This window comes from Engraulis encrasicolus, chromosome 21 (assembly GCF_034702125.1).
Source record: "Engraulis encrasicolus isolate BLACKSEA-1 chromosome 21, IST_EnEncr_1.0, whole genome shotgun sequence".
Lineage (NCBI taxonomy): Eukaryota > Metazoa > Chordata > Actinopteri > Clupeiformes > Engraulidae > Engraulis > Engraulis encrasicolus.
The window spans coordinates 6,695,595-6,720,249 of NC_085877.1; the positions used below are offsets into that span (position 1 = coordinate 6,695,595).

At 41.0% G+C, this 24,655-nt stretch overlaps 1 protein-coding gene across 1 annotated transcript in view; it reads right to left on the reverse strand.

Moving 5' to 3' along the window:
• The window catches only part of tnk1 (tyrosine kinase, non-receptor, 1), a 51,989-nt gene that overhangs the window by 11,954 nt on the left and 15,380 nt on the right, over positions 1–24,655 (reverse strand). The window contains exons 2-5 of the mRNA XM_063187384.1: positions 3,702–3,880; positions 2,906–2,973; positions 2,041–2,238; positions 1,482–1,634 (exon numbers count right to left, since the gene is read on the reverse strand). Of these exons, the coding sequence (XP_063043454.1) occupies positions 1,482–1,634; positions 2,041–2,238; positions 2,906–2,973; positions 3,702–3,864 (582 nt within the window). The 5' untranslated portion in view covers positions 3,865–3,880. The remainder of the gene's footprint in view (positions 1–1,481; positions 1,635–2,040; positions 2,239–2,905; positions 2,974–3,701; positions 3,881–24,655) is intronic.

Consider the following 24,655-nt stretch of genomic DNA (forward strand, 5'->3'; position numbering starts at 1 on the left):
CACTAGTCAATTTGACTGGCAGCTTATTCCTTGGTATGGCATCATAGAAGCCTATATTCTGTTGTTTTCCCCTTGTGTATCAATTGCTTGCACAGTATTTAACCCCTTAGCGCAGCACTATGGCTCTCTGTAATGTCATAGCAATGTTGTTATGATGTAGTTAAGCATTTTCAGCGAGTGAGTAGGGTCGCCGTCGACCCCTGCTGCAGTAAAAGGTTAAAGGGACACTGTGTGAGATTTTTAGTTGTTCATTTCCAGAACTCATGCTTTCCACTCACTAATGTTACCCTTTTCATGAATACTTACCACCACCATCAAATTCTAAGTATTCATTATGACTGGAAAAATTGCACTTTTCATACATGAAAAGGGGGATCTTCTCCATGGTTCGCCATTTTGAATTTCCTTAAATAGCCATTTTTAGCTGCACAAATGACTGTAATTGGACCATACTAGTTAATATTTGTTTATTACTTTGTAAACTTTCATGTAAAGATCAAATTTGACAATAGGGAGCCTAGTTTCAATGAGCAGCATAGCTGCAGTACCTTTTTTGACCATTTCCTACACAGTGTCCCTTTAAGTCCAAGAAAAAGCTTAGTAACTCAGTTTCTACTGTATTTGCTTGATATACTTCCATGTAGAAAGCAATGCTCTCATCTTGCTTTGGCACTTCATCTTTTGAGGTTACACGTACACTATCATGATAAAGGAAGAGCAAAAGAAAAACAATATAAAATCTGTGGCTAGTGGAAAAGCTGAATGGCTAGTGACTTGGGAAAACCACTAGTCACAGTGGCCAGTGGGTGAAAAAGTTAATGTCAAGCCCTGGTGTGTGTGTGTGTGTGTGTGTGTGTGTGTGTGTGTGTGTGTGTGTGTGTGTGTGTGTGTGTGTGTGTGTGTGTGTGTGTGTGTGTGTGTGTGTGTGTGTGTGTGTTAGGGATGGTACAAACCGCACCGAAAACCGAAACCGTACAATTCACACACCATACCGAACCGTGAAATGCAGTCCGCAGCAAACCGCAATTCATGTATTGCCCAGAAAAATATGTAAAACAGAGATTCTAGGAGTATCTTATCCAGTCTCTCTGATTAACCCATTGGCATATAAGGCCAATCAGAGGATGACACAATTAAAATCACACCATTTTCACATTATAAGCCTACACAAACCATATGTAGGATATTTAGTGACAAGTCTGAGTCTATTAACCACTTGAAAGATGGCATTTGGAACGCTCAGACAGCGCACATCAGCTGACGACAGCTGATTCAACTTGTGCATCATCACTTTATAATTGCAGTTATATAAATATGGTTTAATATTCCCAGTGCACCATTTATCATGAACTAAAAAAAAGAACCGTAGAGAACCGAAAACCGAGACCTTGATACCGTGATATGAACCGAACCGTGAATTTTGTGAACCGTTCCACCCCTAGTTTGTGTGTGTGTGTGTGTGTGTGTGTGTGATATTTTACCATCTTCAGAGGATGTGTGAGGACTACTCCATATAGCCGTATGATGTTGGGGTGGTCCAGCGACTGCATGACTGTAACCTCCTGCAGGAAGTCCGTCAGTGTGTCTGCCTGCTTTGACAGGGCGCTTCTTAATGACTTCACTGCCACCGGGAGCTGGATACAAGAGGTCAATGATTAACTTTACACTGGTATGCAATATGCAATGTACAGGCGCAGTATCTTTCCTGCCCTGTTTACGAACCATGCTGTGACTGTGTAGCAGGGGGGTATATTAAAAAGAAACATGGCTAAGTGATGAACCAGGCTTAGTTAACCTACAGGAAGTGGTAAACCTGCTAATAATATACCCTAAAGGCCTACCTAATATATACACCTAAAGGCATCATTTAGTTAAGCCTCTTCTATTAGATGATTTACCCCAACCACAAGGGTAACTTAATCTGGTTTACTACTGAATCAGCTTCTTAGTGTACCTCCCTGAACGGAGTGCCATTCGCCCCAATGTATGGCCATCATGTATTAATGCTGGTCAACACCATTCATGTTGTGCAGTACTCACAACTCTTCCTGTAGGGGTGTGCCATTCACCCCTCTTCACCACCCCAAAGGAGCCGGACCCCAGTCTCTCCCCCAGCAGCAGCTCACTGTCCTGGATCAGGCACGTCAGCGCTCGGGGAGCCTCCTGGCCCTGCCCAGACCCACCACCTCCACCGCCACTCCATGGGTCGCTTGCCTCCGAGCCCCGACCACTGAAAACCTGCCCGGAAAAAGGAAAATTGTGAATATTTCTTAGATACTTTATGGGCTTTGTGCCTTTGTTGGATATTGTACAGTGAAGAGTCACAGGACGCTATTGAGAGAGCTGTTTAGGAACAGGTACACCCCCTTTGGCATATCCTTATGTTGCTCAAAGGGCTCTACAGCCCCCCCAGAGGGTGTTAGGGAGCCCTCAGGGTGTTGAGTAGTCAACAGCTAGGGGGTAGAGCACTAAGTTGGAAATGGGAGGTCTATTTCCTTTTTTAATAGTTTGAGAGGGCATTATGATGGGCTCAAGGGAGCGTTTGTCCAAAAAAGGTTGAAGTGAACCACAGCTGTAGATCATACTCCCGCTTGCAAAATGACCACCCTCACGACTTTGGGAGAAATTTCTGAGTAAAAGAGCAGTGCATCTATCTAGCAAAGCTACTAGTTGCTGTGGACAGGATACTAGATCACCTGTGTATTTATCATTGCATAAAATACCATGTCCGCAAAAGGGTGAAGAGGGGAGTGGAAAGGTATTTTGGAGGAGGTTGGAGAAGGAACCTGGATATTGTATCTGTTTTTTTGTGTGCCAAGTCCCACCAATTACACTTCCAACTGAAACATCCATACTTTGCAGAATGAAAACAATGGGGAGAGAAGGAGAGAAGCGAATACAGCACCTTGGCCATCCATGAGCGTGGTCGCCCAGTCTTATAACGCTTAACAGCATCCCAAAGTCTTCGCTGTCCTGACAAAAAAAACAAATACAAAAAAGTAAGATCAACACAAGAGTGGGATCCCTCCTCTTAGTTTAACCCTATTTGAAACAGATTAAACCAGTTTGAACTGGTTTAAACCATACCACTTTTTAAACTGGTTTGAACCAGATTAAACCAGTTTAAGACTCCTTGAACTGGATTGAACAAGTTTTAACTAGATTAAACTCCTCTATATGAAGCAGAGTGAACCAGTTTAAACTGAACCAGTTTCAGGTGGGTTCAGTTCAGTTCAGTTCAGTTCAACTTTAATGGTACCCGAAGGTAAACTGGGTTTGCAATTTAAAAGAAAGATGGCTGTACTGGTTTGAGCCAATTTTGGTTTGAGCCGTACTGAACTAGTTTGAACTAATTTCAACCGTTTTCAACCAGTCTGAACGGATCCAGTTTAAACTGGTTTGCACCAGATTGAACTAGAATCAGCCAGTTTGAGCTGATCCAGTTTGATGCGGGCCAAACAGCCGAATTGAACTGGATTGAACCAGTGAGAAATGGATTAAACAACTATGAATCGGACTGAATGGGTTTGAAGCAAACCAGTTTGAAATGGTTTAAAGTCTAAGGGGTGAAGAGCATAGGAGGCATGGGTGGTCAAGCAACCGCCTATTTCGCTTATGCCTTGGGCTGGCCCAGCACACCAATCTCTGCTGGTTGGCATCAATTATATTAGCAATGTAAGCATATGAAAGAAAATAATAACCTGGTTTGCTGATGCCAATCTGTTCAAGATCGGATTCCTTCACATAATTCAAGTGCTCGACGCGCGTCACATTCAGTCCATCCCGGATCCGTATATAGAACCTCTCTAACTGGACCTCCGCTAGGAGCTGGTACAACCACTGAGTGCCCTGGTCCATCACCATGACATGGTCCTAGGCACTGAGGAAACAACAGCACACAATCATTCAATTACAGACCTTCAGTTTAGTTGCAGCCGGCACTATGCATGGATATACCGTAGGGCTGCTCTATTGTGGGAAAAAAATGATAATCATGATTATTTGGGTCAAAATTTAAATCAATATTATTAATCACGATTATTCAACAACAATACACATATTTTCTGCAGTGTTATTTCAAAATCACAAAATGAAATGTAACCAAGAATGCATATAAGGGATGACCAAAATAAAACTGAATTGTAATGACTGTATAAGGCAATAGCATGTCCTACAGATTTTTGGCTAGAGACACCAGCCTGTCAGCATGTTAATCATGGTGCCCAAAATCATGATTTTTGATTGATTCGTTGTGCAACCCTAATATACAGTGCATTAGCATTGGATGGTTGTCAGTGTTGCACATCTTTTACTCTGAACTAATAAGGGAAAAAAGGGCTGTTGCTAAGTAGGTCAAAGTTATTTTTTTAGGTCAGCGTAAATGGGTGGTTGACGTGACGCCCTGTTTTTACGTAACATTGGTTAAAAACCTACAAAACTGTTATTTTTCCTCTTAAAAACAAATGTAAATGGAAGAAGATGTGGTACATTATGTTTCATATTAGTCTTTGATAAGAAGAAACATTTTTGTTGAGATTTATGTAAAGGTTTATATGTCAAATGTCCTGCGGTGTGACTGTAACATTAATAAAACCTGGATTATAATATATATAAAAATAAATCAGGGTCATTCCACGTCAAATCAACAGGAGCCTGCACACTTAGGTCTAAAAAAATTCGGAAAATATTACCAAGTGTACCCATGGTACTTAAGAGAAACACTGTCAATGTATTTGAATATAAGATGTATACTCTCCGTGTTACAGCCAATTTTACTGGGGGAGGGGGGTGCCCATTTTGTTCACACTCTTTTTTTTGGTCAAAGTTCACAAAGCCATAGCTCAAGAACTAAACCATGTAGGAAGCTCAAATTTGGCATGCTGGTACATAGATCGGAATCGTTTGTTGCAAAACTGTCAGTTTTGGTCTGTATGATCCTGCATCGTCATAGCATTCCCTCAAAGATGATACAAATTGTACTGGAGTTTTTGGCTGTGCTCTGTTTAGGCCTTCAGAAGACATATTTGTGCCCAACATAGCCTCATAATTTTTCCCCTTGTAGATACAAGTAGAAACAATATCATAAAAAGCTATAAATAGAAGGGAAACCCCATCAGTGTTTGACCAGAAGACCTCACAAGTCTGACAAATCATTTTGGGTGCCATTTTCAGAGCACCAGAACACTTTGTGGGATTGTCCACAGATTTTTATTTTAAATATTTTTTTCTTCATTCTCCATGAAGTCTTCTTTTAAAAAATGCCAATGATACTTGTCTTATGTGATGTTTTCTTTTTTAATTTGTACCCTGAACATGGTCAAAATGCAAAAAGAGAGCAACATGATTTCTATAACATTTAATGTAAAGACTAAGTAAACAAATGCAAATGTTGCCCGGACATGATCACCTGAGAGTCCCTGTGCAGGGGTGCAGGTATCTCTTTCAATTTTAATGATTTCAGGAGCGTTCAATGTGGGAGCAGGTTCGCAAAACTAGAGAGACACTAGGTCAGGCACAAAGAGTCATGTTGTTACTTTTTTTGACCAGCAGATGGCAGCGGAAGAAACGCATAGAAAACATATTGCTCTCAATGTGCATGTTGCCCATGTTCAGGATGGAAATTAAAAAAGAAAACGTCACATATAACAAGTCAAATTGGCATTTTTAAAAAGAAGAATTCATGGAGAATCAAGAACAAAATATGTTAAAAATCTGAGGACAATCCTTCAAGGTGTTCTGGAGCTCTGAAAATGACACCCAAAATGATATGTCAGACTTGTGCAGTCTTCTGTTCAAACATCGATAAGGTTTCCTTTCTATTTATTGCTTTTTATGAGAGTGTTTCTACTTATCTCTACCAGGGGGGAGAACCTATATTGGGTACAAATGTGTCTTCTGGCCTAAACAGGCCTAAACAGAGCACATCCAAAAACTGCAATAAAATGTGTCATGTTTGCTTGGAATGCTATGACGATGCAGGATCATCCAGACCAAAACGGACCGTTTTGCAACAAACTATTCCTATCTATGTACCACAGTGTTTCCCATACATTGAGGACTCTATGGCGCACCGCCATAGTTTAATTTTGGCCGCCATAGTTTCTGAAAATGGAAAATAAATAAATAAATATTTAACCCCCCCCAAAAAAAAAAAAAACGATTTCCGTTTTTTTTTTAAAAACGATTTGAAAAACGATTTCCTTCGCATTTAACTGCTGGAGTAAATACATCCTATAGAGAAAACCATGAGTGCTTGAAAGACAGAGGGATCAAAAGCCTTGTCAAGTTGTTGTAGTTAACTTGGGTTTGGGAGCAATAAAAACACTTTAGTGAAGGGACAGTTGACATGAGTTTACTGAAACTTCCCAGGCTTTGTTTTACATGTTACATGTTTTTGTTGCATGATCATGAGTAAGGTGACAGGCCTTCATTGACACAGCAGATGAGACATCGGGCTGCATGTAGAAATGAATGTGTAATATGTTGTTCAGCCCTTTTACTGGGAGGAATTTTGAAAAACTGGCCCTATGACCAGCACCCCTCATGTAGGCTAGAATGTGTACACCTATGTGTGTTGCGGAAAAGGCATAGCCTACTCTCTTAAACCCTTTTTGTCTGTGCGTTAACAATTTCACAGTGCTCCTAAATTCTTATCTGTGCTCCTATTCAATGTACTACTATACATGTCGTGGGTAAAATCTTATGTAATTTGTCAAAACATAAATGGCTGAAATGTAGACCTATTTCTCAATGTGCTAATGTCATACTTAAGTCATTGTTTTGCCGTTTTGCATTTACACCGTGTGAATTTCCACTCACGCACCCAAACAAATTGCGTCCTGCAGGCTGACATGTATGTCAGGTTTGTGGACGGGCAGCTGCAAGGCCAACTACAAGGGTCTTAAAGACAGGCTCCTAACCAGTTAGTACCTCAGTTATTGGAGAGTGGTGTGGAAGTTTAAGATGACTGTTAACCTCTTAATATGTCTACATATTGCAATGTTTCTGTCACGCAATGCTTAAGTTCACTTTATGGTGTCCTGTGGTGTTTTTTTTATAAATGAAAACACATATTAAGATTAAACACGATATCATTATTTAGCTGGCATGAGATCAGAGGTCAGTCATGTATACATTAAAATGGCCACAATGCAGTGAATTTCCTGTGTGTGGTGTGACTTCATGTCCTGCAGTGTGACATGCTTATGCAATGTGTTACTCAATCCTGAATCCTTACTTGTTTTTCATGTATCATGCAAGGATATAAGGATACCAGGAGATTTATTTGTCACATTCACACAATTATTACAAGTAATACAGTGAAACCATGCAGTGAAATCACAGTTGTCTGCCTGTACGATGCATATGCATGGGGGTGGGGGTGTAGGTGGGTAGTAGTGTGTGTGTGTGTGTGGTGGGGGGTGGGGGGGTTCTGTAGAATATTAAGAATTTTATTGCATGTCACACCAAGATGTCACACCACAGGACACATTTTCCCCAAAATGTCAAAAATTTGGCGAAATTCCAAGGACCACTTATAAGCTTTATTTTTTCCCATTTTTTTCCATCCATTTTTTCAGGAATTGGAATATGTTTTTTTATTTTATTGTGTCACGCCCTTAAACGTCAACCACCCAAATGCTGTTCTTCCCATGTGCTTGACTCGAAATCTAGAAACCTATAAGATAGAAGCACACCAAAACCACTGTTAAGTCAGAGACCTATCTATGCATTTTTCAATGACCATGGAATTACTCTGCTCAATTGTATAGCAAACTGACCTAACTTGAACTTCTATGGTGCATTTCAGTGACCTGATTTTTCCATACCCCGTATTCATTTCATTTGCAGAGAGCGTTTGGAGTGGCCCGAATTGAGAAACGATAGTGGGAAAGGCGTACTTCAATGAAGTTTGAAATGTGTGTCCCAAGCACACACATTCTCTACGCATGCACTAAACAAAGCACATAATCCATAAGACCATCCGAATAAAGGGGGGTGTAAAGCCAGGAGAAGGCTCAAAAGCTTGTATTTGAGGGTTGCACCAAGAAAGAACCCGATACTTTATTATGGTCTTCAGATAAGCAGGGGTGGATCCTGAAGTTATGAGTCTAGGGAAGAGTAAAGGCCTTGTACTTCACTCGAGCATACACCGGAAGCCAATACAGATTAACCAAGAGCTTCTATCCAAAGCATCTGCCCCCATTAAGCCTTCATTTGCCCTATTCAGTCGGGGTAAGGTAGGTGGGGGTTCAACATTCCTGTGCGGGTTGTCAGGAGACCAAACTGTTGTCCTTCCTCATACAACTCTACAGATAATTAATCAACACACCTAGTAGCCTACTGGTGAGTGAGGACACCAATATTGTTATTGGCTAGTTGAGACAAGTATGAAAGCACATTAAGCAGCGTGCAACATGCCCATAGTGGTCCCCACCCAGTCTTTCATGCTGGAAATGATGAAAGCAAGCTTAGCAGTCATGTGACGTAGATGTCTTGGGTGTTTGTTTTGCCAAACTATGCGGCATATGGTCTGCAACTCACTAAGTGCCTTATTAGGGGCCAAGCAGCGAAGCTGGCGAAGGCCCCTATAGAGTTAGTAGGTTTTCTTCATTGTTATTAGGGGCCAAGCAGCGAAGCTGGCGAAGGCCCCTATAGAGTTAGTAGGTTTTCTTCATTGTTATTATTATTATCTAGTCACCATTCTTCTCCGACTGTAAGTCTATGGCAGCCCATAGAACCGTAGGCAGGAAAATGCTGTAAATTGGCACACACATTTGAGGCAGCCTCAGCATTACCCACAGTGATTTATAGGTCCCCAGCCCCAACACTCTAGCGCCACCAGCAGGTCAAAGTTGCAAGTACATTTCTGCTTGTAACTTTTGAACCGCTGGGCCAATTTTCATAAACTTGGTATCCCTGGAATCCTTGGGCCAAGACGAATCCAACGCACCCTGTGACGTCATTTTCCGCCAGGATAGTTTTCCCGCCATTTTGAATTTTTTGAAATTCAATAAAAATGCTACTCCTCCCACAATTTTCGACCAATTCACCCAAAACTCGGTATATAGTATCTCTGGACTGAGCTACACATGGGGTCTTCAGGAATATTGGATATCTTTTATCGTTTAGCCGTGAGAGCCAATCAAAATTGTCGTAAACGTGGCAAAACAGGAAGTGAGGTCATATCTCAGCAACCGTTTGTCGAATTGGGCAGGGATTTTGTACACACATAGTAGTCCATCCCATGACCTACCACAAAAAAAAATCAGATCCCCAGCTCAAACTCTGTAGCGCCACCAGCAGGTACATATTTTAGCTGCATTTTTGCCTGTAGCTTTTGAACCGTACTCCCAATTTTCAAAATATTGGTACACAGGTCATCTTCACACTATGCTGCACCCAGGTATGGATTTTCGTAACGATTGAAAAAACTATCAGCTCACAGCAGCCATTCAAAATTGTGGAAAGAATGGAAGGATTTTTTCTCATCTCTCTGTCCCCTCTGCTCCCCTTGCGCACGTTCACTGACACCATTCTCGGCAGGGGGTCGGGACGAGACGAGAGCTTATGTGTGTGCGTAGTTCTGCTATTGCTTTAAAGTGTCAACCAAAGCCCCACTGCCCCAGCCCCTGCACCCCACCCCCCCCCTCACACACACACAGACAGACAGAGGGAGAGGGAGAGGGAGGGGGGAGAGGGAGAGGGACAGAGAGGGAAGAAGGGAGGGAGGGAGGGAGTGGGAGGGGGGAGAGGAAAGAATTTTGAACACCTCTTGTCGTTTGCCGGTGACAGCCAATCAAAATTGTCATAAAGGTGGCAAAACAGGAAGTGAGGTCATATCTCAGCAACCGTTAGTCAATTTCTGTTAGGATTTTTTGCACACATTCTAGTCCATCCCACGACCTCCCCCAGACCCCAAGCTCTCTAGCGCCACCAACAGGTAACAGGAAGTGAGCTCATATCTCGGCAGCTCTTCAACGGATTCAAACTAAACTTGGTTTACGTGATCACACTTTCGTCCAAGGAATGCACACCAACATTGGCGAGATTTGGACCAAAGGGGGCGCTGCAGTTCCTTCTGTTGCCGTGGCGGCTCTGGCAAGTTTACTGCTTGGCCCCGCATTGCTGCTTGCAGCTATATTTGTTATTATTAGGGGCCAAGCAGCGAAGCTGGCGAAGGCCCCTAATGTATTAGCTGGTATTCTTATTATTAAACATCTTTCCTCTCCTCTGGAAGTCTATGGCAGCCCATAGAACCGTGCGTAGGAAAATGACGAGAATTGGCACACATTTTCGGGCCAGGCTCAGCATTACTCACAGCAATTCATAGGTCCCCAGCCCCAACGCTCTAGCGCCACCAGCAGGTCAAAGTTGCAGGTACATTTCTGCTTGTAACTTTTGAACCGCTGGGCCAATTTTCATAAACTTGGTATCCCTGGAATCCTTAGGCCAAGACGAATCCAACGCACCCTATGACGTCATTTTCCGCCTGGATAGTTTTCCCGCCATTTTGAATTTTGTGAAATTTAATAAAAATGCTACTTCTCCCACAATTTTTGACCATTTTGCCCGAAATTCGGTATATCGTATCTCTGTACTGAGCTTTATATGGGGTCTCAAGGAATATTAGATATCGTTTATCGTTTAGCCGTGACAGCCAATCAAAATTGTTGTAAAAGTGGTGAAACAGGAAGTGAGGTCATATCTCAGCAACCCATTGTCGGTTGTGGCTAGGATTTTGTATACACATAGATGTCCATCCCATGACCTACTGAAAAAAAATTCAGACCCCCAGCTCAAACTCTGTAGCGCCACCAACAGGTCAAAATTTTAGCTACATTTTTGCCTGTAGCTTTTAAACCATATGCACGATGTAAAATATATTATTATCACTAGAATCCTTGGGCCAAGCCGAATCCAACGCACTATATGACGTTATGTCAACGCAGAAGGGAATTCCGCCATTTTGAATTTTGTAAAATTCACTGTAAGTCTATGGCAGCCCATAGAACCGTACATAGGAAAATGCTGTAAATTGGCACACATATTTGAGGCAGCATCAACATTACCCACAGCGAGTTATAGGTCCCCGGCCCCAATACTCTAGCGCCACCTGCAGGTCAAAGTTGCAGGTACATTTCTGCTTCTAACTTTTGAACCGCTGGGCCAATTTTCATAAACTTTGTATCCCTGGAATCCTTGGGCCAAGACGGATGGAACGCACCCTATGACGTCATTTTGTGTCTGGATAGTTTTCCCGCCATTTTGTATTTTGTGAAATTAAATAAAAATGCTACTTCTCCCACATTTTTTGACCAATTCGCCCGAATCTCAGTATATAGTATCTCTGGACTGAGCTACACATGGGGTCTCAAGGAATATTGGATATCTTTTATCGTTTAGCCGTGACAGCCAATCAAAATTGTCGTAAAAGTGGCAAAACAGGAAGTGAGGTCATATCTAAGCAACCGTTTGTCAGATTAGGCTAGGATTTGTTACCCACATAGTAGTCCATCTTATGACCTCCCACAGAAAAAATCAGATCCCCAGCTCAAACTCTGTAACGCCACCAAGAGGTCAAAATTTTAGCAACATTTTTGCCTGTAGCTTTTAAACCATATGCTCAATGTAAAATATATTAATATCACTAGAATCTTTGGGCCAAGTTGAATCCAACGCACTATATGACATCATGTCAACACAGAAGAGAAATTCCGCCATTTTGAATTTTGTAAAATTCAATGAAATGCTACTTGTCCCACAATTTTTGTCAAAATGACCTGCAAAAAGGTGCACATGATCTTCGGACTGATATGTATTAAGGTATTCAAAGAAATGTTGATACCTCTTATCGTTTGCCTGTGACAGCCAATCAAAATTGTCGTAAAAGTGGCAAAACACGAAGTGAGGTCATATCTCAGCAACCGGTTCTAAGATTCTGCTAGGATTTTTTAACAGCTTACTAGTTAATCCCATGACCTCCCACAAAAAAATCCAATTCCCAGGTCAAACTCTCTAGCGCCACCAACAGGTCGAAGTTTTAGCTACATTTTCTCCTGTAGCTTTTGAACCATATGGCCAATTTAAAAAATATTACTATCACTAGAATTTTTGGGCCAAGCAAAATCCAAAACTTTCAAGACGTCATGTCAGCTGGAAGAGAAATTCCGCCATTTTGAATGTTGTGAAATTTAATTTAAAAAATCTTATTTTCCTACAATTTTTGTCAGATTTTCACAAGACTTGGTACAGATGATCTCAGGACTACTCTGCAAAGACACCTTAAAATAATGTATTTCATCTCGTGTTGTTTGGTCGTGACAGCCAATCAAAAGCGTTCAGCCATGACAGCCAATCAAAATTGTCGTAAAAGTGACAAAACAGGAAGTGAGGTCATATATCACGTATCATATCATATATATATATTGTTGAATTCTGCTACTTTTTCTTATACACATGCAAGTCCATCCCATGACCTGTTACAAAAAAAATCAGATCCACAGCTTAAACTCTACAGCGCAACCAACAGGTCAATATTTTAGCCACATTTTTGCCTGTAGTTTTGAATTATACGCCCGATTTAAAAATGTTACCATCATTAGAATCCTTTGGCCAAGACAAATCCAACGCACGGTATGATCTCATTCGTCAACTGGAAGATTTTTTTTCAATTCAATCAAAATGTGTATTTTCCTACATATTTTGTCAGATTTTCACAAGACTTGGTACAGATGATCTCTGGACTGCTCTGCAAAGACACCTTAAAGGAATTTATTACATCTCGTACTGTTCAGTTGTGACAGCTAGAGCATGGCAACCCGACCGAAGCCCGACGGGCCTGGTCGGAACCCGACGGGCCGGGCCGGACTCGGACAACAAAAATAGAATATCTGTCGGACTCGGGTCGGGCTCGGGCTTGAAGCAAACAGACATTGTGAAAATTGTAAGCAACCAGAGGAAACGTTTCAGTTCATGCAAACGGCAGTTTTGTGATTAAAAAATAAGTAATTGAATATGCATAAATGAAAATGTTGGTAGGCTACTGTGCCAGTGATTATTATTGGCTGTATGCACGCGCCAGTTACCAGTGGCAACATTTGGACGCCCACTCCGAGTCAGCCGAGCAGGGATGCCGAGTGAACTTGCTTGCCAAATCAACAGTTGTCAGTGAACGCATGGTCTTTTGCTGTAGGCCTAGTGTAGGCCATGCCTTCGAGGCTGTCTTGAATGTTGAACATAAAATGACGAAGTTTGTCACTGCATTGTTCGCCAAGGATTACATTTCCAGCATGGGGCTAGCAAGGACCATAATATGGATAACTAAGAAGACACACACGCTACGTGGAGTGTAAGGTAGGGGCTGAGAGGTTTCCTGTTACTATTTTGTCCGCCGTGACATGTCATGTCCTTCACCTACAGTAGGTTCTTAATTGGTGTCACTTTTACTGTAGGCTACAGTTGTAACTATGTGCGTGCAACCTTTCATGATTTTATATTGACCGCATGGACATCAGGGGAAATGGCATTCTCTTGGAGGGCCAAACAGGCTACTGTTCTTCGGGGTTAGTTTATAGCCCTGTTACTCATTGCGCAGCTCGCGAGACGCCTGACTTGGCGGCTCGCAAGGTTATAGAAAAAATATTATTGCCCAACACACAACAGACCTGCATTTAAAATCTGCCATGCCTACATACATATTCAATGAACACGTAGCACAGTCATCTCTGCATCACGCCAAGTAGGCAAGGCTATGGGCACGTCTACATCAAGATCTCTTTTTTTCCATCTGGCTGACCCAGCACCCCATGCGTCGCTGTTTATTTAGCCTACTGACAAATTTGAGGGCAAGCAGCAAGCCACATTTCCCCTCAGAAGTGAGCCGCGAAAATCAATCCCAGATCTTATTTGAAAATGTATTGGCTGTCATTTTTATGGACGTTTGTTCACATTTTCATTGGTGGCGTTTTGCATTGTTTTAAGAATAGACGGCTTTACATTCTAAATGGCTGGGGTCATCTATCAGCAGAGAAAAGAGCGCCGAAACTTAACCTAATTCGGCAAACATCCTTCACAACAACGCCACCACACTCAATGGCGGAGACCAATAAATTATCTTGTCCACATCAAACGAGTAATTCCATCATACATTGTGAATGATGCGTGCACGCGCCTGGTGTAACTCTCTCGCGCAGATTGCATTGTTGGTGACCACATCGCAAATCGCTGTTCATTTTCGCGCCTGGTGTAACTCTCTCGCGCAGATTGCTTGGTGACCACCTCCCAAATCGCTGTTCATTTTCAGTTTAACCTGGCGCTGTCAAACGGGCAATGAAGGCAAGCAGAGCGCGAATAAAGCACGCGGAGTCCCGTTGGAATGCTGCAGCAAGTTGGAAACTTAAACTTTCTCTATCTCGCTTTCTCTCTCTCTCTCCGCACGGCATTGATTGACAGCTGATATAACTCAGTGCTGTCGGCGATGTCTCATTTTTACAAATAATAAGTTAACAAGACCATCAGGCAACCATCCTTCACAAGATAAATAACTCGTACACAGAAACATAAGCTGCGCTGTCACGTGTGTGTGTGTGTGTGTGCGTGTGTGTGTTTACTTCCTATGCGTGTGTAACTAAATTAGGCTACTGCAAATTGCCTCATCCTAACGTCTTTGCCTATCCTGGCTATTTATCACGTGCTATTTTGAGTATGGAGGAGCCCACATAGAAAATCTTGCTTGCGCACAGGTTCTGTTGTTATTACAGTGGTCTCGGGCTTCGGACGGGTTCGGACACAAACATTTTAATTAGTTTCGGGCTCAGGTCGGTGTCGATCACTTTTCTGTCGGCTGAGGGCCGGGCTCCGACAGAAAAAAACGGCCAGAGCCACACTCTAGTGACAGCCAATCAAACACGTCTGAAAAGTCGCATAACAGGAAGTGAGGACATATCTCGTCAGCCCTTTACCTGAAGCTGGTTGCAAACACCAATCACTGTAAGTGAAAAATTGATATGTATTTTCGTCACCTGAATGAATGAATACCTGAATTCGCCCTAGGTATATATCAGTGTAGTCTGTAATATATTAAATCCTCACACATCACATTTCACATTGCATTTGGTCTTCATATTTATTTTGTAAATACAAACTTTAACAAACGATATGATAATCAAAACATAACAATATTACAGTGGGTTGTTTAATAATATTACCAAAATAGTTACAGCTGTGTTATTCATTATACCTAATGATGTAGTATTTAGAAACATAACAATGTATTAAAAACATACATAGAATTTCAACAGACATTTTTTTTCATGTAGTTTGAATGATGTATTTATAATATGTATTATTTTGATGTATTTTTTTAACTTAATATTTTGTATGATCTTTTTAACTATATTTATAATATACAGTTGTAATGATTTTCTTTTAGTGGAATCAGAAACATACACACACATACACACACACACACGTGCATGTGTGTGTCATCGCATTAATCGGGTCATTCCATGAGATCAATACCAAACAAAAAAGGCAAAACATAAAACAAAAACAGCAAACTGGTTTAATCAACCAGTGCATACTTGATAGTTGGGGTAGTTGATTTTAAAATAGGAACCAATTGCACAAAAGGTGTCCTTGTGAAAGATTGTCACCCCTTGTTGAAAGACCTGCATGGTTCTCAGGACTTGAAAGAATGGATGAGACTTGCAGGACCAAGGGATCAAGATAGGGTTGTAGGTAAAGATATCAAACAGCATGTGTAAGGAAAGTGAAAGTACAACTGGGAAACTCTCAGTCATTGTGACACAGCAATCAACAGCACACAAGTGAACATTGCACACAACAACATTTGTAATTTTGATGAAAGGTTGCAGCCCCCAATGGCGCCTGAAAAGGAGCAGTGGTAGGACTGTACCATGGTCAGGGTACGTCAGTCATGGACGGCAGGACTGTACCATGGTCAGGGTCAACAGTCATGGAGGAGAATGGAGGAAGCACTGGTTAATTACTCCCACCACCAACCTGGTGGGGTCGGGGAGTCGAACCAATAACCTTTTGGCTACAAGTCTGGCGCCCTAACCGCTTACCCATGACTGCCCACCGCTTACCCATGACTGCCCACTGCTTATCCATTACCCATAGTCATCAGGGTTTCTTAGTGCTTGTACATTTAACAGTCAGAAGGTACATGGGTGAAGTGCATGTATTGTACATTTTCTAGTTACAGTGCTGCACGGCTGCAGAGATGTGATGGTGATGAGTCATTGTTCAAGAATCTGTCTCCAGACAAAAAATCTACACAATTTTGAAAATATTCCTTAAACAGTCACTAGTTTGCAGAAACAAATGTGTATTGAACAATATTTTGTTTGATGGAGTTCATGAACAAAGAGGTATTTTTTCTTGGTGCAAGGATTTGGTCTGAGGTGTCAATCACCACAGCAAAGAGCATTAGTTATTGGGGTTTAAATTCCATTTAAGACCATAAGGATGTGCATAAGTGCACAAAATGTGTACATTGAAAAATGTTCTGTTTGGTGAAGTGCAGATTCAAGTTCAGGTTTTAGTTTCCACAAAAAAGAAGCCTGTGGAATGTAGAAATGTTTGGTGCAGTTCATGATTCGGGACAGGTGATATATCCACAATTATAAGGCAGGTAGATAGGGGTACTTAATTCCATGAATGACTGTTTGTTGCCTGCGTGTCGAGTCTTAATTCCCATTGGTAACGTTGGCAATCCAGGGTCTTTAAATGTGTCTGTCCCTGACCTAATGCTGTCCAGGCACTGACAAGCCATTCCTTCACTAATGAACAAGGTGTGGATGGTGCCATTCCAACACAGTCCAAACAGTAACAAAACAACCATTGAGCATCTAGCTTGCTGCCCCAACGTTGTTCCACTGACAAGGCCTTGGTCCTAGGCGTGCCCAGTGTAACCCCAACGCTGTCCAACCATTGATGAGGCCCCAATGTTGTCTTGCCACTAGAGGATTTGCAAAAGGTGCCGCCAATATTGCGGCCCTAATGTTGTTCTGACAAGGTGCCCGTCTGACGTGGTGTCCGTCTGAGAAGTTGCAACAGCTGCTGCCTCAATGCTGTCCAGCTACTGATGAGGTCCCCGCAGAACAAGGTGTGCGCACCACTACACCAACGCTTTCTGCCACAGCAGATGTCCCTGCTGAAAGCCGTAAACGCAGCTACCCGCTGTCTTGCTAACAGCTGCAAATATGTCTGCCCCAATTCTGTCCAGCAGTAATGTCCTGCTGGTTGGTGCAGGTCATGTTTTTTTCTCAGGTCAAAGACACATTGTGTGTAATCCATAAATAACTCATGATTGCGCCGCAGCATGAATCGTTTTGAACAATGTCTTTAGAGTAGTTAATTACTCAAACAAGCAGTAGAGAAGGGTTAAAGAGAAAAAAGTTACATTTTAGAATGCAGTTGATTTAGTCTCACGTTAAATAGCAAATATATAGCATATACAAATGAGGTGATTTGAAGTTCACAAAAGAATCCATATTGTTGTTACTATTGAATGGGAAACAAAGTGATTAAAAAACATTGAAAAATATATAAACCACAAAAATATCAATTGCATGGAATGACTCAATGTGTCAGTGTTGAATGGAAGCTGTGAAATACATGATAGTACAACAGCAAATAAATTTAAAATGTAGTTTGTAATGTATTACGTGTGTGTGTGTGTGTGTGTGTGTGTGTGTGTATGCAGCATAGTTTGGACATGGTGGTAATATAAATAAATAATGAGACGCAGTTTGTGAATGCGGATTTCTTCTTCCTTAAGTTGACGCTTTTTATCTCGCACCCAAAAGCTTTTCGGTTTTCCAAGAAGTTGAGCGCGTCCTCTGCCAATACGCAGCATAGTTTCACTTTATTTTCATGCGAAGCTAAGAAAGAGCAGTTCTTGCCCTCTTTCAGTTAAAAAAAGTTAGCTCAATGGAGTGAAGGAGGATCCGTTCATGAAAATTAGAGTAATTCAAGCAAAACTATCGGAGGGAAATGAGAATCGCTTCATGAAAACTTAAGTAAGTTGGTACAACCTCAACAACAATATTTTCTGCACCTTTAGAATAAACATGATCTATTAAGGTATTTTTTTCTGAAGTGAATGTTTCCACACATTGTTTGTATCCATAGTGACCAAGTAACTTTGCAACTGTAGAGGATACAAAGATATCTTCATTAAGGTCGCCTAGGATTAGCTTTTTCCCAGGGTATTTTCCAACTTCATGTATGACCTGCAGCAGCTGCTGTCTAAATACACCGATATCATAAGACCTAGGCCTGTATAAAACAGCAGCAATGACATTTAGATGTGGTATTTCAAAATATAAACACTCCAAATTGCATGTCTGTGGAAGTGATACCTGCACATCAAGTTTGTCAGCAAAATATATGCCAACGCCACCACCTTTTTTTTGTTTCAACTGTGCAAAGGCAGTTTCTGACTCATCATAACAGTTTATTCTTGGATTGTGTTGGAAGGTAAATCCTGGAAGTTGTGGTATGTCCCTGATGTCTGCATTTAGCCATGTCTCTGTTAAACAAATGCAGTCAGCTTTCATCAATGTTCCATGAGCTTCAATGTCCTTAATGTGGGCTTTTAGACTTTGAACATTATGTAGTGCAATTCGACATCCTGTGTTTTCATCATTAGAGATTGATTTTCCACAGTTGAATTTTGGCATGTTTTCCATGGCTGCTTGAACTTTCTCATCACAATATATAGCAGAGTCTTTGAGTTCGTCAATGATCAGTCCTTCGAGATTTTTCACACGACTTAAGGCAACGTATGCCTGGCCAGCTGCAAATATCTTGCGTAAAGATACAAATGCCCGTTCAACTGTAAGGCCCTGACACTTGTGGACAGTCACAGCCCATGCCAAACCAATAGGATATTGTCTTCGCACTCCACCATTGTTACTAATTTGGTCTTCTTGTACTTGCAATTCAGTTGAACGTTCAGATTGTCTGTTTGATTGAGCTCGCTGAATCCTTCCAACGTTAGGGTCATCAAATTCAACATAAATGGCTTTTGGAAGATCGTTATCATCATCACCGTCTATAATATTTACTATCACTCCTGCTGCTCCGTTTGTGAGGCCGTCTTGCACATTTAAGTTCTTCAAGAGCAAAATACGCGCTCCGATACCAACTTGGACACATTTAGGCAAACACGAATTAAAAACTTTGGTGTGAAAGCCAGCCATCTTTTCCATTCTTCCGGTTTTAGGATTTCGCTGAAAATCTTGGGCCAATATCTGGATTACATCTGGACATGTGTCATTCAATTTTTTTACATTATATTCTTGCACTTCTGCATTTGTTGCATATATATGCAAGATCGAATGGTCATCTTCAATTTCACGTTGTTTCAATGTGCGCACATCACGACTATTGAGAGCTTGTGTTTTTTTACGCACTCTGAGGCGATTCAGTGTCTCTGCAAACGTAGCATTTTGTTGTCTTACAACAGTGGTCAGTTCAACAATTTCAAAATTATTTTCCCACAGATTAACTCCTCTGTTGTCAGCATAGAGTGGTGTCCCTTTCACAGGTTTTAGTTGGTAAAAATCCCCAACACAGATAACCGCAATTTTTCCGAACAATGAGTAATCTTTTGTCTGTTTTATCTGTCTTAATCTTCCGCTGATGTAAGATAAAAGCTTGTGATCCACCATTGAGATCTCATCAATGATCAAAATTTGCAAATTCCTCATTTTGTTGCGTAAACAGTTCACTTTTTCATCACCAAGGGGTTGATAAGGCAGAGTTGCATTTGCATTAATTGAAAAGGTGTTGTGTATTGTTGATGCACGAATATTGTAAGCCGCTACTCCTGTAGGCGCTGTTAAAATGACAGGTAGCTCATCTGGATGTTCATCATCTTGTAACAACCTCGTACTTTCATAATGTATGGCTTTTATCAAATGACTTTTGCCAACACCAGCACCACCAGTAAGGAACAAGCGTAATGGTTCAGGATTTTTTCCAAAACGTTTCTGCAAACACCAGTTGCGAACTGCGTAAAAGACTGCAGACTGTTCCTCATTTAATGATCGTAATAAATCCAATGCATCTTGCCTAGGCATTGTCACATTATTAGTTTCCAAGGAGTACACAGTTTGTGGGTTGGCCCTCAAATCAGGGATATTAGTTGCTATGTCATCGTCATTTTCATCTTCAACAACTTTGTCTTTCATAAGTTGCAAACAATGCAGCCTTTCATCTTCCGCTTCTGGAGCTAAAATAGCCCACGCATCTGTGAGATCAATGTCAGTTTGCAACAATTGTTCAGCTTTGTCAAGCTCATCGCTGTCTTTTTCAAACAGAGCTTTGTTGTCATCCACAATTGACTTGACAGTTTGAACATCAGTACCACATTTAACTGCACCATTGTTGTAAAAATGTTCATATGTTTCGAAAGGAGGTGGCTTGAGGTGAAGGGTTTCATAGTGTGGCAAAAACAATTGTAACAATGAATGATAATATTTTTCTGGATCTTTTGTTGGAGAAAATCGTGGATATCTTACAACAGCAGGTTGTGATCGGGTTCGTTTTTTCAGAAATCCAAAGTTGTTGTTTAACTCAATTATTGTCTGTGATTCTTTGTTTTTGGAAACCTCAGATTTTGAAAGCACTCTGTATTCACTACAAAAGGTTGCCAGGCATAAAGTTTTCATTTCCTCTGACTGAGGCCTGTTGGTATAACGTTCAACGATATTGGTCATCCAAATGTTTTCATTATTTTCAGTCATCTGCTGAGCTTGGGCTTGTAGCATATGCAGGGGTAAACTCATCCTCATAGGATTTTCACCAACAGGAATGAATTGTACATCACGAGAGCATTCTTTCAAGTGCATTTGTGTTAAGCGATACACTGCCTCTTGAGCTGACACTTCTCTGTTGTGGAGATAAACACTTCCAAGCTGCCGAAATGCTGCTTTTGCATCCACATTGCCATTTAACGCTTCCATTTGAGTACGTTGTAAGAGCAAACCTGGTTCCATTTCTCCTTTTGTGACATATGATAGTATGTATACAGCAGCAGAATGTGCATCTGTGACAAACTGAATATCCATGTTGCCTTGCCAAGCTCGAAGTAAGTGTTTATTGTATTGGTTCACCCAAATGTCTGAAGGATTTCGTTTCATTACAATGCTTTTCTTTGTGGTCCACATATTGTATGCCCATTCAAATACACTTTGCTCAATTCCCAGAGATTGAAAAAATGCAGCTGTTGACTTGAAATCAAAATCTGGTGAAGTTAATGCAGCTCTGACTGTGTTGATGATATCACTAGCACGTTTAGTTTCATCAGCATCCTCTGAACTTACACTTCTTGTGATGAACGTTTTTTGTGACGGGGGCCGTGGAAAGTGAAATCTACACACAGTGTTCTTTTTGCGACACGTCTTGGAATGCCTGGTGCTGTGTTTCTGTACACTGTTAACGGTTTCATAAAGCTCAGAGTCTTTGTCTGTTGGAAGTTGACATGTGATATATTTGTCAATGAAAGCTGTCACTTCAGCGTCACTGTGTGTGTCAATTTTCGGTGCGTTTGCCACCCAGAATAAAGCATGTATATGAGGACTCCCGCGCTGTTGAAATTCGACGCGATAGAAATGGTCGATAATTTTTCCTATTGGTTCAGCTGGTGACAGGATTACATCTTTCAAAAAAGAGTGCCAACGTTCGTCAAAGAGGCGTGCTGTTGTAACAGGGTTTGAACGGACCAACTTGGTTTTGTCTGACCAATCAAGATCTGCAACATTTGCTTCCTTTCCGTCAGCCCTTTGCAGACTGGACAAAAAATCAGGCCATCTTAAATCTGCGGAACTAAATGACGCAAAAAATGTTGGTATTGACAGTTGTCTTATCATGGCAAATAAATCTTTCTGCACAGACATCCAATATGGGGGTGTTCCACGAATGCCACGCAAAAATTTGTAGCCCTCATTGTTATGCAACAATGTTTTGAGTGAGTCAGAGTTCAGCAAGGTCTCTGGTGACACGTCTTTCTGCGAGCCTTTGCGTAATGCAATTGAAATGCTATTTTGCACTTGATTTACTTCTGAAATGTATTGAGCGTAAAAAAGAAAATCAGTGTTCCGTGCAAACCGTCCATCAGCATTCAGTAAACGTGTATTCAAGTACCTTGAAAGAGTTATTTTCGATTCTCTTTCAGAATGAAACGTAGGCCCGCCTAGAGGATACAAGACAGGAAAACACTTGTTTTCATTGGTTTTATCAGATAGTAAACTAACTGGACTGTTGCCTTCAGCAGGTGCCATACTTAGTATGTCTTGAAAATGCTGATCAACTATTTCAGATCCAATGTCAATCGGTTGTAAGGATGTGTCTGAAACTAGTCCCGACTGATCTTTAATGTAGGTCAATTCTTCCTCTTTTTCCTCATTGTCATGCTCCTCATCATCACTGTTTTCGACATTGTCTTTATCATCATCTGTTTCATCGTTTTGGTGGTCAATACCATCCAATGAGTTCAACCACTGATCATTCAAAATGACATCATTGTACCATGTGTTGTTCTTTATTAAATATATCAATGCATTTCTGACCTTTTCTGTGTGTACAAATTGGAATTCGTAAACATTTTTGTCGCTTAACTTTCTTTTTAATTTTATTCTGATCATCTTGTCATCACTTTCATCTCTTGGTAAAATGTTTGTCACAGTATGAGAATTTATAGGAACACAGACACAGGGTCCATGACAACCTCGTTGACGCCCTCTTGGTAAACACAACAACTTCATAAAGCATATGTTTTTGGCTATTAGATGCTGTTCTAAAGAATTCAAACATTTGAGCTCTGGGGGAATGTCATGTAATTCCAAGTTGTTGGTGACACTTTCTTGTGGAAGCGTGCCCAAAAGAATTTTCCGATGACAAGTGTGGCAGATCCACAATTTTGTTGCAGGACTGTCAGCCAGGTAACAGTTAGATTCACAATCACTGTCACAGACATGCAAATATTGCCTTGTTATGCATCTTTTAGCCATCTGAGCAACTTCAAATCGTTTGTTTGCATAGTTTTGGGGTTTACATTCAATCACTTGTTTCCTAAAAAGCAATCTGTGACAACAAGAACAAACATGTTCCGGACCACGGCTGACATTTTTTCGAAATGTATCTATTGCACAGTCAATTTGTCTTTGTTTTTGTTTTGAGATATTGTGTTTATTGAGACTTGTGTTGATTTTAGAGAAGCGTATTTTTTCATTTTCTTGGTACTGGGTTTTATTGTGCTGTTTAATTTTGTTTTGGAATATCAGGTTTGACTTGTATTTCTGTCTACTGTAATCACAAACAGCATTCTTAAAGTCCTTATTAGTCTGATATTTAACTTTTGAATATTGACGTACAAGAGTTCTAAATGCTGTGTCATTTTTGTATTTCTTTTGTAAATATGCTGCCCTTGAAGTCTGAAATTTGGGATCAAGTCTAAATCTTTTTTGGAAACTTGAAAGCACATGCTCACGAAACTCTGGGTTTGTCTGATATTTCTCTAGGAAGTGGTCACGCGATTGTTGACGCTTTTTCTGTTTCGTATATTCATCTTTCTGGTACTTCTCCTGAGCTTTTGCTAGTTTTGTTTGTCTGAAGCTGTTATCATTTTGATACCGCTGCCGCTTCTTCTCTGCGTCTCTTTCTGACTTGAGGTTCAACTTTCTCTTTCGCTGAGGACGAGTGTGTTCGTCGATGTTGCAACACATTCCGGCACATGTTCCATCATGTTTGTTTTTCACGCATAACACAGCATCGTAATGATTTCCTGTATGGTTTAAATATATGCAACCATGTCTAGGCCTGCTTGGCAATGAGGTTGTAGGAGTGTGGCGATTCCATCTGCCATTATTGTGTGTCAGAATGTCCAATTTTAAAAAATCGGCAGTAGAATAGATGTCCATCTCTGTAGCCCATGAACCAGAGAAAAACATTCGTGATTTTTCCACATAATCTGTGACTGAAGCGTATTCTTCTCTCAAATATCTTTCAAACTGTGAACTGTTAAGTTGTAGGTGTTTATAAACAGACCTTCTCAGTGTTAGGTGTTTTTCTTCGTCTCCACAGATGCTAAATGCCATGCTACGATAGAAACAGTTTCCATCTCCCTTGATACTTCTAGTCTTACATGGAAAACCAATATCATTGACCTCAACCATTGTGGAAGGTGTGGGCCTGCACACATCTGTAGGTAATTTTAGGAGTGCACATAAAGTATCCTGATCCTGACGTGTTAAAGGGGTAAAAGGTTGTTGGGGAGTTGTTTCACTAGTGAACTCAACTTCATCAGAGGCATATATTGATTCAAACTTGCGCTTGTTAGTCTTACCACACAGTTTAACATTTAAAGCCGACTTTGGTGCCAAACCAGAAACACTTATAACATCATCATCAATTTGTAAATCTATCACCTCTTTCTTTGCGTTTGTGATTGATTTATTTTGTAAACCCTCACAAGGATTAGTCAGATCAACTGTGCTAGGCCTAGGCCTACATGAAAAGTTTGCGCCACTATCACGGTCACTGGCGTAGTCATGTGGCATTGTCATAACATCGACACCGGTCACTTCAAAGTGCACTTCATTGTCCTCATCTGGTAGTG